We start from the raw sequence: 19,363 nt of genomic DNA, 5'->3' as shown, positions 1-19,363 counted from the left end.
CATTGTAAGAAAATAATAACCTTATAATAACTAATACAATCTATTCTAAAATTAGAAAACTATACATTTGCAATAAATCCTTAAAATCCAAAAAACATTAGCCTACTCCTATGGCAGCTAGGTGGCAGCAGCCATGCTTTTGATAACTTTAGCATACAATAATTAGGCTTTCAAATAATGGTTATGCATTCCAACTAAGGTTATCTTTTCTTTATTTGCATGTCTGTGCTCTAAAAAATATAGAAACTATTTCTCTGATGTTTGACACACACACACTTGTTCTGCCATCGTAGTAAGGACCATGTGTTGACTTCCATCGACTTCCATTGATTTTCAGTCATTTTCAACCCTTTCTATGCCCTAACCCTAAACCTAACCATTACCAATGCATACCTCACCCTAACCCTAACCAATTGAAACCTTAGCCCCTAAATCTAACCACTACTGATGCATACCTCACCCTAAAGGGCTAGTTATACTCCTGCAGCATTGTGTCGCAGTGAGCTTGACGCAGACCTTTTTTATTTATGCCCAGTATTGAAGCGTGGTCTGTGCTATACGCTGTGGGTCTAGATACGGCTGATGCGGAGAGGAGGTGGGGGCGAGTTTGTCTGACAACGGAGGAACATGAGGGCGAAAAAGAGTGGAGATCCAGGTGGAAAAAGGGTTCTCCCGCACCTCGCTCTTCTAGCTGGTCCAACTTCATGAGTTGTTTTCCGTAATTTCCGTCATAAAAACAAAACAAGCCGGCCTCCTGTCTGCGACACTGTCTGTGGTCACCTACAATTTGGGAGAGGCGCAGCAGAGTGTCTGCGGAGAGGGCGGGATACGTCTCTTTGTTCACTGGGACACCTACGCAGACGACCCAGTTTCGAAGTATAAATCAGTCTTAACCCTAACCTTAACCAATTGAAACCTTAGCCCTAAACGTAACCACTACCAATGCATACCTCACCCTAACTCAACCAATTGACACCTTAGCCCTAGACCTAATCATTAGCAAAATAGCATGTGACCGGCAAAATGTCCTCACTTTGCAAAAAAATAGGAAAAATGGTCCTAGCTCTGAGGGCTAGACAGGTATACACACACACACACACACACACGTTTGTTCTGCTATATGTAGTGAGGATGATCCCCATTGACTTCCATTGATCTTTATTCATTTTCAACCCTTTCTTTGTCCTATACCTAACCATTATCAATGCATACCACACCATAACCCAATGGACACCTTAGCCCTAAACCAACCATTAGTGAAATAGCTTGTGAGGTCCAGCAAAATGTCCTCACTTTACAAAAACTGGTGCTCATTGTGATGGTGTTATTGGAAAAACTGGTCCTCCCTGATGGCTAGACAGGTACCCCCCCACAACCACACACACACACACACACACACACACACACACACACACACACACACACACACACACACACACACACACACACAAATTAGTCTGCTTTACAGCTTTGGGCTGCCTATCAAAGCCGATCTTGCAGCAGCTTTGCAGAAACCAGAGTCTGTGTTATAGTTGCACCCTTTCCCTCCTCCTCTTCTTCTTCCTCCTCCTCCTCCTCTCAGGTCAGCCCTCCGGGACAGAGAGATGATCAGACAGGAGGAGGGGGGGTGATTCGGGCAGACGGTTCTTCGCTTAAACTCCTTTTCTTTCCCACAATATGGTGCACTGCTAAACTCTCCTGACGGAATTGACTGCCATTATCGGATTACAGCTCTGCAGTTCTGGAGCTGAAGTCGTAGGAAGCGGCTGTTGTTCTTGCCTTTTATACAAAGTAAAGTTTTGAGGTGTTTCTGCATCTTAAGAAGATTTTGATTTATTTATTTAGTTAGTTATATTCGCTTTTGGTGTGATTTTTCTCTTTGCCAGGAAACGGAGCGCCTTACCCACAAATGGAGACTTAAATTGTGTTGGCCGCTAAAAGTACTTGGGTTGTGGTAAGGTTTTTCATCTTTGTTGTTGTTGTTTGCTTAGCTAAAATTGAAATCAAAGTTCTGTAAAGCCTAGACACATTTATTTAGAGCAATTATATTCCAGACTCAACAACTGGTATTATGAAATCTTTATTCTTTACTAAGAGTTAATGTAGTAACAATGGATTCATATATAAAAATATATATAATTATTTTTTTTTTTATTACAGGTCATTTCTGAAGTTTCCCTGGACAGAAGTTTCGCCCACCTTGACCAAAGGGGTCCATATCTTCTTTGTTATGTCTGTGTCTTCTCTACCAGAATGGAAGCAACTACTTCTGGAGAGAAAGAGAAGAGAGGAAGAGCAGAGAGAGAGGAGAGAAAAGGAGGAGGAGGAAAAGCTGGCCAGCATGCCAGCTTGGAAGCGAGGAATCATTCAGAGGAGGAAGGCCAAGCAGGAGAGTTTGGGTGACAGGGACAGAGAAGTCTGCTTGCTTCAGGTGGACGCCAGAACTCCTGATGGATTGAGTGACACTGACAGCTCCATTACAGTTAATCTGGGAAGTGAAATGTCACTCAGTCCTGATCCTGGGATGTGGTTAGACACAGAGGCCAAACCTGAGAGTCAAGTGTCCGTGGAAACCATTGTTCCGGTTCATGAGAACCCATTTATTCGCACCCAAAGTGTGTGGAGGAAAGGCAAGGATCCAGAGTCAGCAAATGAAGTGGATGTGAAGGAGAAGGAATATCTCTATGTCAGGTCTCAAGAACTGGAGATGAGTAGAGGACGAGATATCGAGCTGAAAATAGAAAAGTTTAGGGATTTGACTGAAGGGTGGGAAAAAGACAAGAGTAGGGAAAAAATTCAGGGAAAAGAAAAGGAGAACAACCAAGAAGGCGACAAAGATAAAAATCAGTGGAAAGAATCTGGTAGCGATGTACTAAAGGAGCAGGACTTCTTTAAAGTGAAAAAGGAGGAAAAAGATACTCTTCAACCATCTGGTCAGTTTCCATCAGTCCTTCCTTGTCTTCGAACTATTCGAGCTGACAACATCATCATTATTGAACAGGACCGAAAAGGGAGCGATGAAAGGAGGGCAAGATGGAGGGAGGTGGAAAGGGAGACACCCGAGGAGGACCAGCAAGGGAAAAGAGGGATGAAGATGGACCTCAGAGAAATCCTAGCAGGAGGAGGGAGTGTCACAGAGATCCGGGCATCTGAAGTTCTGATCATCAAGCCATCTATCAGCCCTGAAGGGCGGACAGGAGGAGGAAAGTCTAGAGAAGAAGGAGAAATGAGGAGCTGCTTGGATTTATCCAGAGATATGAAATTAGAAACGTCCAGGCTTAGAGAAAAGGAGAAGGATAGGCCCTGGGGCCAGGCAACGGTTATTAATAAAGAAGATCGAGGAGAAAGCTGTGATGATAATGTTTTTATAGAGAGGGGAGGGAGAGTCAGCCAGCTATTGAGTAAGTTCGGAGGACATCCAACACCTCCATCTCGGTCCAAAAGTTCAGATAATTTCCTCCAACCAGGGAGAAGAAAATACTCCGGAGATCAAGATGATAGACAATCTGAGGAGAGAAAGGCAAATGGAAAGAACGAAATACTAAGAAGCATCCCAAAACGCTCCTTTAGCTTCTCAGATCGAGTCATTGGTGGTGCGGAGAATGGGTTAGGGGATGTGGGGGGTCAAGGGACGACTCGTCCAGAGAAAAACATTGCTCCCTGGGTAGATGTAGCAGGGGTAACAAAACTCAGACCAAGCTACAAGGAGCGCTTTGGAAAGCAGAAAGACTTAAAAACCGAAGAAGAAAAGAGTGAAGTTATGCAAGAGAAAAGTGATGCAGAATTGTGGAAAAAGCAAAGGAGTGAGCTTAAGAAAGTCGAGCCTGTCAATAAGAGAGCTACAGAGAAGGTAGGGATTGCAGATGGAGACAAAGGATTCACGATAGCATCAGTGAAAAATACAGAAGGGATATCGTTCGCCAGAAGAGTACCAATCAGACAGGATAGCAGAGCAAGAGCTGAAAAAGATGCTAAAAGACTGACTTCAGAGAGAAGTTTTGAACAAGATTCAGAGGCAAGTGAGGCTGGCGGCATTCAGAGAGATGACACACTGGGAAGAAAAGGGCAAGCTGAAACAAACTACATTGGTGTAGCATCTGAAGAGTCACTTACTCCCACTGAGACTCCTGTAAGTCGGCACAAACATGAATCAGCTTTCACAGAGTGCTCCAGTCTCCCCTCCACAGTCCTAGACTGGGCCCCCCACAGAGGGCCTGAGTCGAGTGGTAGCAGACCACAAGGACCTTACCTCATGCACTCCAATTTATCCCAACAAACTAATGATCTTATAAGCAAAAAAGAACAAACACAGGGAACGACTATTTACATAAATGAGAGGGAAGAGAGAACTAACTCAGCTGCACTGGAAAGTCGGAAAGAGGAATCTAAAAGAGGAAGCCATACTGGATCAGAGAGAGAGATTCCAAGACCTACAAAAAGTACTGAATCGACTGGGATCCCACCAGGGCCTTTAGAGGTCCAAATCCCTAGGACTGTGTTTTATGTTGCTGAAGAGATGGTGGAGAGAAAAGGTAGTGAATGTCGAAGCAGTGAAGGGCATGACTGGGAAGGAAGGAATAGAGTGGAAAGGAGGGATAGTTGGAGGACAGGAAAACCCTTGAGCAGGATTGAGTCACTCCGAGAGAAAATTAGACAAAGAGAACTGGATAAGCAAAGACCAAGAGAGGCCCGGGATGTAGACAGGTATGAAGCTGCAAACATCTGTGATGTCCCAGCAGCTGAGGACAGGTACAATGGGAGGGGAAGTGAAATCAAGAAGCAGTGGGAAGCTGCGGCTTGTGTGCAATTCAGGCCCGCCGAACCAGAGAGTACAGAGGGAAAGTCAGCAGAGCAGACATCCATGGTTGCGTGTGACGTCAGACAGGAAGTCAGTATGTTGAAAACCAACCCTCAGCTTCCTGTTTCTGTCCCCAGCTCACAAGACAGCAACAGAGAGGAAGCGTCAGGCGAGTGTTCGGCTGCTGCCTCCGAAGTTCCCTTTGAAAGCTCCCAGTTTTCTGAGGATGAAACGGACCCCCTGAAACATGTAGAGCTGCACACGGATCACCACAGGGGCCAATACGAGAGCACAGAAGAAGAAGAGGAGGAAGAAGAAAGGGAGCTTTCTGAGGAGGAATTGGATAAATACACATCGTCTACAGATTCTTTAGGATCTCTATCTCCTTCACCACCTCATCCCAGCTCCCTGGCAGCCATGAGTCGGATCTACAACCTAGACACCGTTGGTTCAAGATCAGGCCTGTATCTGAGGGATAGGACAGTAGATATCAAATCCTCTGTGCACCTTGTTAAAGTAAAGCCATTCATTTCAAGCTCTCAGCAGGGGGACAGCAAAGGGCCAACAGGTGAAGACCTCTGTGGGGCTCAGACGATACAGCAACAGATTGAGCAATTTCAGCTTAAGGAACAGGATGTGCTGAAGTCACCTGCAAATACTCCTACAAAAGAAAGAGAAACAAAATCACAGCAAAGTCCTAAAAGAGAGTTAAAGCCGCAGAGAAATGAAGCTGAGGAAACACCAGAACGGACCTCCAAAGAGTCTCCACAGCATCTTTGTACTCCAACATCTCAGCTGAAGCAAACTATCACCATTAACCCCTCATTTGTACGGAACCAGTCACCAGAGAACTCTTTGAAACCCACAAATTCTGCTCCGACTCCAGCCTCCTCCCCATGTTCACCATCTCCTGCAAATTCCCCTAGCATCTCCCCATCTCCCAGTCCATCACCCAAGCTCTTCTCCATCAGGAGTGCATCTGGGGGCCAAGTAAAGAGAGGTGCTACCATCACAATTAACCCAAAAAAACCTGTCGGAGGAGGAGGGACGGGATCATCTGCACGGCCCACAGCAGCATCAGGGTCAGCAAAAACCCCATCACAGCAAACAATGTCCCCCACTGTGGATGAATCTGCAAAAAAGAGGTATCCAGCAGTAGAAGAAATTGAGGTGATTGGTGGATATCAGAGTCTTGAGAGGTCCTGTCTGATCAAGAGTAAAGTGACACCGAAGAGGGTAAGTTTTTTTTCTTTTAGTTGTATAAAATAGAATGAATTTAACTGCAAGATGTCACATTGGAAGCACATCATTTATTCACAAAAACATTTTTCCAACTGCACAAAAGTATTAAAGTGTTCTATCTTGTAGCAAACTGCATATGCTAGGAAGTTTAAGGTCTTGCCAACAGCTGGGTTTATCACTTTCTGACTTCTCTTCTTGTCCTCAAGCAGAATCCCCTTTCACTAGAAGAACATCCCCTATGATTGAGAAGTGCGATCTCAGAGAGGAAGCTAAGCTGGTTAAAGCCTTATCAGGCACGACAGCCATAAAACCCTGCAGTGATCTTCTTTCCTAATTGCACCTGTGCCTTAATTCTCCTTTGACTTTTAACTTTTATTGCTATTTTGTAAATACACACTAAACTATGAGGAGACAAATGCATGTTAAAGCTTATTAAGAAGATAGGTAGCATTAAGGTGAAAGCTATAGTGTGTATAGAAAAGATGTGTAGCAAATAACAGCAGGTCAAAGTCTCTACCTGCTTCTTTAATTCAAATTATTTTGTCTTTTCTGCATGAATCACATGATTATCTGTGTGATGCATGCAAGCCCACACTGCTGTTTAGTTTTCTTCCTGAGGTGCATCAACCCACACAAATAATTTTCTGTACAAAGAGCATTTAACAGCCCTCTTATTCTTTTTACTTTCATAACCTGAGCACATGTAGGAAGGAAGGAGACAAAGGTCACCAGTCTTGCTCTTTTTTGGACTTTTGCAGCGTTTTTCCACGATTTAAGCTGCTGCTCTGGTATTTTAATGTTGTTAGCTTCTTGAAATGTCCACCTCTGACTGCTTCCTTTTTCGCTTGCACCAGTTCTCCTCTAACTGTTGAGTCAGCCTATGCTGCCTCACGCACAAATCACTCTGTGTGTTCTTGGCTCTGTCCTAGCAGGGGCTTTGGGGTGTTAGACAGCAGCTCTCACTGTCTATCTCTGAGTTTATCAACTCTCCACTGAGTCAGACAGCAAACTTTTAGTTGGATGTGCATTATTTGGCAAATACTATCTGAAGAGGGTGACTCATTAATGCTTGAAGAACATTAATGAAAGGTACGGACAAAAAGGCAGTTTTGTTGACAACCATGTAAAGAACAAACATTTTCTTTAGTCTGACAGTAACTCCATGTCACAGTGCATTTTCACTCACTTCCTCTTTCAGACGTCTGAGCTTCCTCTAAAAAGAAGCTGACAAGATGGAAGTGATGTGGGTTCCACATTTGTAACCCCTATCTCTTGTTTTAAAGACCATCTGCCTTTCTCTGTGACGCATTGTTGTGACAGAAGCTTAAGGTGATCGTCTTTTATTGTCATAATTGCTGTAGGTTTACTGCTCAACCTGAATATGTCTTTACTTAAGATGCTAAAAACCTGTATAGTCCAATAAAAAACACAGCTGTTTGATAAACTTCTTTCTGTGCAAGATTTCACTTTTAAATTGACCCTTCGGGTCAGAAATACCTTTATCAGAACATACAAATTACCTTCTATGCTCTGATGATGCACATTTTTAGAAAGAATGAAATATCAGAGAAAGAGAACATCAGTAAAAACCAAAATCTTTTTTTCCAATGGTTGCCCTACAGCAAGAAGGTCCTCTTTTTTCCAGCCTAATGACTTTTGATGGAGTTTGCATGACCTCCCTGTGCATTGGATAATCGCTTCCTTGTGAGCTCCTCCCACAATTCAAAAACATGAGTATTAGGTTAATTGGCATGGTTGTTTGTCTCTGCCCTCAATGCTGCCCTGCAGTGGACTGTCAACCTGTCCAGAATATACCTGGTATTTTGCTTATAGACTGCTGGAAGACTGCCCCAATGTGACTCAGATGGAGTCTTAAAAGGAAGGATTGATGTAGTTTTCAAACCATAAGAGAGATTCAAACTAACTGTATATTAAAATATCTGTGTTGTTGTAAAGACCACACCAACCAAGACCAAGGAGTACAGAGACAAAGCCAAGACCTTTAGAGGTCAAAACTAAGATCATATAAGTTCTATGTGTTGGTCTTGGTTTCAGTCTCTAAATGTCTTGGTCTTGTCTTGGTCTTGTCCCATACCTCTAAAGGTCTTTGCCTTGTCTCAGTCTTGTTACTCCTTGGTCTTGGTTGGTGTGGTCTTGACTACAACACTAGAATATATTATTGACCTCCCACCCCCACAGGCCTCATTGCTCCTAGTCCTGTAGCGTCATGAAATCACTTGAACTTGAATTTAGATCAAACCTCGTATAAAGAAATACCTTTTGCACAGAAGCCCAGTGCATTTCTAAGGATTTGTCATTTCAACAAAGCGTATTAACACCCATTATTCACAGACAGAGAAAACATGGAACAGCTTTGAACTGAAGTGGGCAACAGAAATACCCCAAAGTCTAATCAACAACTCACCCAGGATGTGACAGAAAAACAAAACATCTAACGCGGGTCTCTCTTGCATCAGCTCAGGTCAGAGTTCATGATTCAACAACAAAAATATAGGGTGAACAAAATAGCATCATGGGAGTCCTCCAGACCTGAAGCCACTCCTGATCCAAAAGTTTAGAGTTGTGCATCTTACATTAGTCTGAACATTTATGAGTTTAGACTGAAGAGACAAAAGTAGAACTTTCTGAAAGGCATGAGTCCTGTCACTTCAGGCATAACACTACTGCTCAACTGCTCCCACTGTATACTTTAACCTCAAAACCCACCGTTTTAAAGAATTTACAGATAATAACTCAGAATGCATGAAAATTACACTGGTAAAATGTTTACCAATATAGACATGTTAGACATTGTTGGAAAGCTTAGATTCTCCACAATTCAACCACCTAGTTCTTTTTATGGACACAGTGAGCACCAAAGCACAATTAACACAGATATAGCAGCATGTCGAAATGTACCAAAGCAGCCACAACATGCAAGCATGTCTTTATAACTGCTGTTCAAAAAATACCTATTATTTTCGAGAATAAAAAAACAACTTTTAGTCATGTTTGAACTGATGCAGCTTGGGTGTTTTACTCTCACAACTGTCATGTATATATTTAGAAACTAGAAGGTGTTAGCTTTCAAATAATGTATCATACATGTAATTTGGGCTCACAGTTCCTAAGTAATTTGCTTTTCTATTTGGGTATGAAAAATAGGCGACAATTTCCCAAAATGAGGTGGATATTAAGAGGTTAAAAATGGTTATGAGAGAAAAGTAGGAGGGTTTTGTGTATATGTAGTTCTTTAAAAAGCGACTTGTGTTTTTCTTAGGTGCAACTTCAGAAAAAAAAAACATCTTCTGTACCTGAAATTCAAGCAGCTTAACAAAAATGAAAAGCACACAATTAAATTCACATTCCAAATGGAGGTTTTAGAGTCACCTAGCTAAAGTCTGGTGTCAAATCTCTTTACAGTGCTATGGCATAATATTAGATGTGCTTCTAATTGTTAGAAAGCCTCCCATATGACTTAAAACCACAGTTCCTCAATTTAGATATACAATGCATTGCCGTTAGAAACACTTGATGGTAAATGTTGCTACCATGGTTGGCACGATCAGCTACGATCACAGTCACGCTAGGTCTGTGTGCAAAGCTTTTCTTACCTTAATAAATGTAATATTTAAAAGAAGAGTTGCTTAATGTTTTTTTTTTTTTTTGAGGTTATCTTTTTCAAATGCTATTTTTTATATAATGTGAAACATTTGAAAGAGGAAGAGAAAAGAAAACAGAAGAAATCTGTTTTGGAAAAGTACCTTTTTCACCACACTACCTTAAACTGTGCTTCATGAGGCCCTAGTCATGTAATTGTGACTGTAAGGACTTACTTTCTTAGCAGCAGGAAGAGATGACCACGGAGTGATTTTCTGACCACCTGTTGCTCTCACGTTGATGCCTTTCTGTTTGACGTCAGGCCTCCTTCCCTCCCCCTTTCCACCATCACATTACGGGTTTAACTGCTTGTGCCTCAACTGAATCCTTCTTTATATGTAACATTAAATGGTACCTTAGGCTCAGAAACTATGTAATATTGCAAAATGTATGCTCATGTAAAACCTTGTAACTTTTTTTTCCCACTGTAATATTTATTGATCAGTTCCTTCTCTTGTTTGTCATTTTTACTTTCAAATAATCCCGCCGGTTTTGTAATAGAGGTGACCTCAAAGCTGCTGTCTCTGTCTAGTTTTAATTTTAAATTTGTGAACTTTTGAATTTAAGTGCATCACCACCTGTCTTGTTGCTTTTTTTCTACCCTTTGCTAAATTCTTTGGCTCTGGTCTCCTGCAGTGCTAGCCTGGGTTAATCAGGGTCAGGGTTACAGGATTAGCACTCTGTGCCTTTAGTTTGATTCTTTATTTCTTTCTGTCTCTTTGTTGCTTATATAAATGGGGACAAGCCTTGATTATCTAAGAATATTGAACAGTATATTATTCATAAGCTTAGCTAATTTGCAATGCATGTCGCCAGAAGGCGTTTAGAAAAATAAAACAATTTAAAAGACAATAAAAAAGCATATTACAATAAAATATAGAATCATTATTAAACTGACCTTAAAACAGTGAAACGAAAGGACTATTGTAAAACCATCATCGACTAGTTTTAATCATGATTACAGAAATGGTCTTCTTTTAGATATGGCTTAATTCTTTTTCTGAAAATATGCCAATCTGGATTCAATTTCTAGAGTTTCCACACATTATTGGCCAATAAAGGCAAAGCTGTTTAACAAAAATAAATCTTGAGGAATGTATATCAATTCTTGCAGGATGAGCAGCACGACACCTATGAGAGAACGTTTTGTTTTTTGTTTTGTTTTTTGTTTTTTTAGTTTTTTAATGGGAATATTGAAATATTGTCTAGTATTGCAATAATCACAGCTTATAAACCTTGTTTGCTTCTGTAGTACTAAGAGTTAACAAACCACCCCCATTGAAAGAAACCACAGGGTCAAAAAGCAACTGTCAACCTCATATGAGCAGAGCTGTTCTCTGCCCTCCAGAAGACCAAGACAGTCAAGGTTAAGCAGGTCCATGCACACTTTGTCTGCACTCCTGCTTCACCTAGGCCTCATAGTTTCTGTGATCACAAGTTTGTTGATGTACCACACTCCCCTAGACTCTGGCTGCCTCTTTACACCGCATTACGTGCTTAGCAAACAATTTCAACCATGCTACAGTATGCTCTCCCTTTTTGAGAAAAACAGAACTTATGGTTCAGCTTCTGCTTGTGCATCCTTAAATGCACTAATCACTATTAAATGAAGACATTAGGTATTCAAAATATTTCTGCTGTTTCAAGCCTCACAACGTCAGTTAAACTTACAGTCATAGCATGTGCAAACGCCTTTCAGAGACAGAATAACACACTTTCCAGCACCCACACCCTGTCTGTGCAAGTTGAAGTTAGCATATCTAAGAGGAAATAGGCTGTGTTTGAAACGGTTTACTTTCAGTAAGAGGAATGTTTTTTTAACAGGTCACGTTTGAAGGATTTTCTTTTATACAGAGCTGGATACAGACATTTTTGTGAGCAAACGTTTTCCTTTTTACAGATTTCTTCTGCTTTTTAGTTTTCAAATTCTTTATTTAAAAAGGGGGAAAATGTTTATCTCTACAATCCCATTTATATATAAAATATGATTGGACCTCTTGAGTTAATAATAGTAAATTTACTCTAATCATTATCATTGTCTGTACTTTTGTACAAGTGAGTCCAATTTTATGTAGGTCTAAATACTGCGGAATTAAGAAAAGATTTGAATAAAACCTGTCTGATGAAGTAGGCAATGCAGCATGCCCCAAAATGAAGAAATTAAAAAGGTGGGAACCAAAGAAGTTCCTCAGTTTTGAAAGGGTTAAACAGCATTTCTAAGGTTTTAGGGAATTCAGTGAACCTATATTGTTCCTAAAGCTCCATGGTATCAGAATATTATATTATATGCAAGTGTTGTCAAATATTATAATAACAGTACAGATTACAATAAACCATTTTTTCCCTACAAATTTTTTTCTTAACCTTTGAAGAATGCACCTACCAAGCTCTTTTAGCTTTAACATCTCAGCCTTAAGATGATAAACATCCAGTAATGGCAGTAAGGCCCTAAGAGTTCATATAGACTGTATTACTGATAGGCAGAGCAGGATGACTGACACATTAACAGCATTTCACACAACAGTTATTCACATTTGTAGACTGATGAGAAAAAATTTGAACTTAGTGGAGGGTGTTCTTCACATAAAATTTGGTGTAAAAATAACACAAAGCATTTCAGAGGAAGGACGTCGTACCAATGGTCCGGGGGCATGTTTGACCATCAGTGTAGGCTGATATATTTACCTTATATGAATGATCAGCTGTTTCCAACACTGCTGGCATTCTGAATGCAGCATTAAAATCACATTTCTCTCTTAATGTCTCCATTAACCATCGCTAATATTAGTTGACTTGCCGGATTCCATCACATTTCCTAAAATCTCGGTCCATCACTGATCTGTTGTGTGTGCTTGCTTGCTAACTCTACCTTCTGTTAACTACACTAAGTCAAAGGCATAATGCACCTTTCCTATATAGATCATATTCAATAGCTGTTAAGTTGCTATTCTATCTAATATTAGACTCAATGCTGGCCCTTGAGTTCTGGTGTCCTTCACCTTTTAGATGTGTTTCTGCTTCCACACCTAAATGGCTTAATTAGGACCAAAATCGAGGAATCCTGCACTAGCAGATGCATTAGGAAACCCAAGTAATTAGAAGCCCCCTCTTAACACTCACATAACTTACCTCCTGTAGTGTGGTGTGAGCTGCCAGCTTCTGTACAGAATGCATGGCTGCAGCATCATTTCACAGCAAGCAGGCAGTCATGTAGCTGCATTTAGATACTTCCCCATACATTGAAAGATAAAGGTAGTAAAAGTGGTCATTTAAATCTGCTTGAACCCATCCCAATGTGCCTGAATCAAAACAGCTGTGCTAAAGTAAGATAAGAAGGGGAAGTCCTCCTTCTGCAATCCCTATCACATCGAAATTTAGAAAGCGACCTCAATTAAATGCATAGTGAGTCCTCCTTCATCCTCCATCATTCTGGTGATATGTTTACGTAAGGCCGTCCTACGTGCTCATCCCCATTTTCACTTACTGGTGGTGAGTTTGACATAGTGGAAAAATTGCAAATCTTCTTTTGAACAGCAAATTTTAAACAGAGTGTGCATGAGGAGAAATGGGCTCCTGCATCCTCTCGCATGCGTTTGATTAACGTTCTCTATCTGGAGTGGGTACAGGGTTGTGCATGTGCATTTTTGGTTTTTAAGTGGAGAGGGTTGGTCTTTTTAAACATTCGCAAAAATCCTCCACTATACTTTAAGATTCAGGATAAGATGTAGTGCAGTCCCGCACAAATAAATTAGGGGCCCCCGTCTTCAAGTAGAATATGTTTTTTTTGTCCACTTTCTAATGCCATCTTGGTCAACTATACCCTTACAACCCATGTACCTCACCCCTACTGCTGATAGAAGACCCATGACCACTAAATAGAAGGACTTGATGGCATTTTTTGCTGTCAATCGTGGCATTAAGTTATTTAAAGCATCCAATTTATACAAACAGAGTCGGATTATCTTTTTACACAAAGCAACAAAAACTTAATTATTATCGGCATGATATAAAAAAACCAACGTGTCTGTCTCAACTTTTGCAGGGGAAGGTGTGTTTTGATGAAGACCAGCTTGAGCAGGTGTGTGAGTACCCTTCAGAGACCTTCATGCTGACATTAAGCCCCCTTCCTTATGACCTTGAAAAGAAAGAGAAGATGCACAGTGAGGAGGCGCATAAGGACGCTGGTGAAGGTGAAGGAGGAGCAGCTGTGTTCAAGAACATGAAGGGCACAGGAACTGCCGCAGGACCTCGACTAAGAGTGGGTCAGTGTCACCCCCGTCTGAGAAAAAATAAAGTGTAATACATTTTTTTGATATGTGATGTCTCCACTGTCCTGTGAAATTATCTAAGTGTTTGGTGTTATTCAATTAAAAAAGTTTTGCCTTTAGTCTATTAAATGTTTTCACTCGTAAAGCTCAATATGGTTGTAGAGATTACAAATCAAAAGGTTAAAGACAGCAAGCAGATGTGTCATGCTGTATAGGTATATAGCCTTAACACTACCTCTTTTACTTGTACTGTAGACCTTTGATAAATACACTGAATATTCTTATTCTGAACATTGTGGGTTTGGATTTAGTTTTTTCCTGCCATAGTCTGAAGTGCTGCTCCACGTGGCACCTTAACCCCATCCTGCCTACTGATGTGCATAAAAGTGTCTACATAGTTGTGAAAATGGTGGGTTGAAATGTGACTCAAGTGTGAATCGCTTCAAGTGGATTTATTTAGAATATAGAGGCACAATATAAATACAGTCCATTTACTCTTTTTTTAGCAATAACAATACTGCTTATCTGAAAATTTTAAAACAAAATTTATGACCTAGTTTTTATATTGAATTTAATACCACACCCATATTTATATTCTATAAAAACTGTTGATGACTTCCTACCTTTTTCATTTGACCTAACGAATTGTAGGAAGTTGATTTCTGGTGTTTAAACATTGTGGTAAAATGTTCACTAACTGGCACTTTTTTACAGTATGTGTGAATAAGATACAATCCATCAGAGGTTTTATTTTAGTGGCATATTTCACTTTCAAATAGCAGGTGGAAGGAGACCTCCAGATTTAGTAGTGGGTGTTTTTATGTGGGAGGGTGTTTCAGATTCTTTCAGCTTGGAACTTGAAAACCTTTATTTCCAAGTATGTACTTAATTATTATTCCTACTGGCTTTAATCTGGATATGAGGTCATTTCGTTGACTATTAAAAGAAATGTAAAAAGCTGATCAAACTAGTGAGTTTTAAAATGCTAATGGGTATAGCTGACAGATTTGTCTGGATCAGGGGTGTCACATTTAGTTTTCTATCACATTGAATTCCAAAGCTGGGGTCATGACCCCATTAGGGGCCTTTGATCAACCCATATGGGGTTTGGAGATCCACTACAGAAATTAAACAAAAAAATGTATATTAATGGATTTATAAAAGTGTAACTTAAAAATGGATTAAAACCAATAACTTTGGTTGTTGATCCTGTTTTAATATCATTAAATTCAAACCTTGTTTGTAGGGATGTTTCTATACTTAATAAGTAGTTACCCCTTTATAGGTAATAAGAAGCAGAAAAGTATGGCCACTTTAGCATTATTCATTTTTGAAAATGCTCTTCATAGCTGTATAAAGAAAACATAGAATTACATAATTTAATTATAACAAGGATAATACTCTAGTATATAACTTTACTCAAATTTCTTTATGCAGTTTCAGGCTTGTTGTACATTTTCAAAGAACATAGTTTTTAATTGTATGACATGAAATGCCCTTTTTGCCTTTTGCGGACCAAATAAATTGCTGTAACAGGTGGTATTGGCCTGTGCTCCTTGTGTTTGACACATATGGTCTGATTCAAAGAATTTCATTATTTTCTAATACTGCTTACAGTATTTGTCCAATAAAACTTGAAATTTGTGTAGAGCTTTATTTTAGTTAGTAAGAGTATTATATCTTTGTCAAGTTAGGTTTATGTAGCGTGCTAGTTGTTTGTATTTGTAGCTGTTAGTTTGCTAATGCCTCAAGAAAAAGAAATACGTCAATTTCTGTGTGAGGCTTTTTATTCCCCCTATATGCTTAGTAAGTTAAAAAATATTCAGTCAGGGGATTTGAAGTGGAAAAAACGACTTCTAACATTAATTTGTCAGCCCTCCTTGTGCATAGCTGTTTTTTTTTTAAGTAAGGAAGTTGTTTTTGCTATTAAAGATCTCAGCATGTGTTTTATTTTTTTTTAAGTAAGGAAGTTGTTTTTGCTATTAAAGATCTCAGCATGTGTTTTATTTATTTGCGATGCTTATTCGTATTCGTATTCGTGCTTATTAGTAAGATTATTTTAAAGCAATGATCTTGAAGAGTTTGAGTGATGTTTTTAATAACTTGGTCTGTTTTAAATTTCACTCCAATAGAGGGATTCTTCAGAAGCACTGCTAATTTTAATCTTTATTTTAATTTATCAACCCTGTTTAATTAACTTCTCCTTTTATTTTTAATATCAATTTTTTAAATATCTTATATCTTCAGAGGAACAATATAATCACAGAGATCTCAGCATCTTTTTGACCCTATTGTCGAATGCACACCTGTATATACTTGACTTTATTTCTTTGAGGTTTTAATTGGTAAAAATAGCCCCTCACAGTATTTCAGTTTCATAGCGATCTGTTTCATTACCTCCCCAAAGGTTTTTTCTCACCATGGTTTTAATCCATCTGAGATTTGAAGGACATATTTAATGAGAAAATGAAGATCAATAAGATCTAATATTCTATGTATGCAGCAAAGAAACTTTACCTATGTGTACATAACAGGTGAGCAATGTGGGCAAGCTCATTAGAATGAAGAAGAGTACAATTATATGCAACTTGTATCCTTTTAAAACGCATTTGTTATTTTTGATAAATGATAATCCATTATAAATTGGACCTAATTGTATTAAAAATTCAACATCTATTAAACAGTAACTAAAATTTCCTTTTATCTCTGTCTTCCAGATGAGTCTTGCCCTCGATAGAAACCAATCATCTTCACCAAAATTGCCCATGAGATGAGATCATCGACATTTATCTAAAAAAGTTTTATTGTCTTTTGATTTATTATCGTATCATATTTCTTTTGACATGTTTAATCTAGAATCAGCTCAGTTGAATTGACGCACTTCTTAAAGGGAGACATTTAATTTAAGGGAAACTGAGGGACGGCTTTGAATGTTAAGCATGGTACATATTTTCCATAAAACTCAGGTATGCACTGCTGAGTGATGAAGATTAAATGTCTATGCAACAAGAAGAAAGTATTTTATTTTTGGGGTAATATATAATTTCTTTTATGTTTGTCTTTCCAGTGATAGTTTTCTCAGAAAAATAGATTTCAAGCATTTTTATGTCATCTGGATTTATGTGCCTGCTGGTTTAGCCCATACAGATGACATAATTAATTTAATGGAATTTTTAGTTTGAAGCCTGATAATAATCCTCCTCTCACTGGGTTTTGGTGCAATGTGTGACATGATTGGTCTTATTTGAGCTTTTATAGGTAATTTCTGTTTACAACATTAGGTTGTGAATATGGACTCAGGTAAAGAATTTATTTTTGTTTATTTTATTGTCTATATGTTGACTGAATGGGTGTCCCTGAGAGAAAGCTTTATTAACAACCCAGATACCAGATGCACTTCCAGATATTACAGCTGAGTTTGGACTTTCATGGTGTTTTATAGAACCTTAAAATTGGAATTGGAAACAATTGTGCAAATTATGTGCATAAAATGGTTTTTCCATAATGGTGAAGGAAGCTGGCTTCAAAAGAGGAAAAAAAGCTAATAAAGTTTTTTGAAAACAATTTCATGTCCGTTTTTTTGGTGGGATTGTGAGAGGTGGGGGTAATAGAAATGTTTTTCCAATACTTTGTAGTTTTGATCATAATTACTGTTTCAAAGTGAATTTTTCCAAATGATTTCAGTTCCCATTTCACTGTAACTATTGTGAAATGCTGCAATTATAAAAAGAAATTATGAAAGTAAACCTATTTGATATATTAAAATATATTTTTGGTTTAAATGGAAACGTCTGGCTCATTATATTAAAACTTGGATGGAGGCATATATTAAGTTTGTCAGGAGTGAAAAATTCTCCACAATTTCAAACAAAAACAGAACATCAATATTATTAAAGGATATTACAATTAATACTTTGTTTTACTTTTTTAACAATTATTCTAGTGATCAAATTAAGAAGTAATTACTTATATGCAGTGATGTTAATAAATTTAGAAATACCTCTATGAAATTAATAAATAAATTCTGAAAATATGTTAGTTTAATTTTATGTCATGACCCATATAACTATGTAAGTTATATTTGCTTGTTTATATATAAATCAGGTGTCTATTTGCCAAGCCATAATAGACTAACACGGGAAGTGTGAAATAATTACATATGTGCTAAAATGATTTAAGAATATTTTAACATGCAGTTATTTGGAATTCTGACTAATTATTTTATTAACAAAATATTTCTTTGAATTTTAAACACTTTTCCCTTTAGGAGTCACCATCTGTCTGCATCTCACCCTATCTTTTGTATTTATTTCTCTCACACCAGCTACCTTCAATGCCTAATTAACTCCATTTATAACTCTCCTCTTCGGTCTTCCTGGCCTCAGTTTTCCTCAACATCCATCCATCCATTTTCTAACACGCTTAATCCCAAGCAGGACTGCTGGTGCCTATCTCCAGTTGTCTACAGCCAAGGGGCGAGGTACACCCTGGACAGGTCGCCAGTCCATTGCAGGGAAACCTAGAGACAAACAGGACAAACAACCATTTTTAAATGATTTTTAAAATTTAGAGAAGCCAATTAACCTAACAGTCATGTTTTTGGACTGTGGGAAGGAAGCTGGAGTACCCAGAGAGAACCCACACATGCTCAGGGAGAAAATGCAAACTGCAGAAAGACACCGGGCCAGGAATCGGACCCGGAACCTTCTTGCTGCAAGGCAGCGTTGCTACCCACTGCACCACTGAGCAGCCCTTAGTCAGCATCCATCTACAGATATACTCTCAAAACCCTCTTTCTATGCAAACCATCTCAGTCCTGCTTTTCTGGGCTTCATTTTTTAAACATTTATGATCTGTCCTATTCATGGATTAGTTCATGGTCCTATGCATTTCCTTCACTCGCAAAGAAAACTTCATCATCTTCATCTAATTTATGTTCCCCATCTGCTTCCTATCTTTTTTTGTACCAGTCTCAACATCATACTGGTCTCTTTCTCAGACCAAATCTCAGTCGCTCTAGATTTTCCTCCACCTATTCCCTGATATTTCCACATATTACCATGTCACCTATCTAAACTGTAGCCCATGAACATTTATATATAACCTCATTTGTCCCGTGCATCACCAGAACAAACCAGAGGGGATTCAGGCCCTTATGTAGTCCTGCTTCTTCCTTGATTGAATTTATTACACATAAAGCAGAACTTAGTACTATCTTATTGCTCTCATATGTTTTCCACCACTGAAACATACTTCTCTGCCATTAATGTCTTCATTCAATACAGCTTTCCTCTTGACACACCCTGTCAAAACCTTTTTAATAGATCAACAAAGACACAATATGGCTGATTTTGACCAAATCCAGGCAAATAGGGGATGGGACTGTCGACGAGTT

General features: G+C 39.0%; 1 protein-coding gene across 2 annotated transcripts; it reads left to right on the top strand.

Annotated features, from left to right (window-relative positions):
* The first annotated feature begins 1,651 nt into the window (after positions 1–1,651).
* On the top strand, positions 1,652–17,524 carry LOC107086150. Of its 2 annotated transcripts, none has more exons than XM_015376925.1 (5): positions 1,652–1,791; positions 1,887–1,954; positions 2,161–6,034; positions 13,743–13,962; positions 16,686–17,524. In XM_015376925.1, exons 3-5 carry the CDS (start codon positions 2,231–2,233, stop codon positions 16,703–16,705), a joined length of 4,044 nt encoding a protein of 1,347 aa, XP_015232411.1. In that variant the 5' UTR covers positions 1,652–1,791; positions 1,887–1,954; positions 2,161–2,230; the 3' UTR covers positions 16,706–17,524. The 2 variants fall into 2 exon arrangements, with proteins under 2 accessions (XP_015232411.1, XP_015232410.1); XM_015376924.1 differs by having other exon boundaries at positions 13,743–13,996.
* The last annotated feature ends 1,839 nt before the right edge of the window (positions 17,525–19,363 follow it).

This window comes from Cyprinodon variegatus, unplaced genomic scaffold, assembly GCF_000732505.1.
Source record: "Cyprinodon variegatus isolate N-32 unplaced genomic scaffold, C_variegatus-1.0 Scaffold144, whole genome shotgun sequence".
NCBI lineage: Eukaryota > Metazoa > Chordata > Actinopteri > Cyprinodontiformes > Cyprinodontidae > Cyprinodon > Cyprinodon variegatus.
This window is presented reverse-complemented; position numbering and strand designations above follow the sequence as displayed.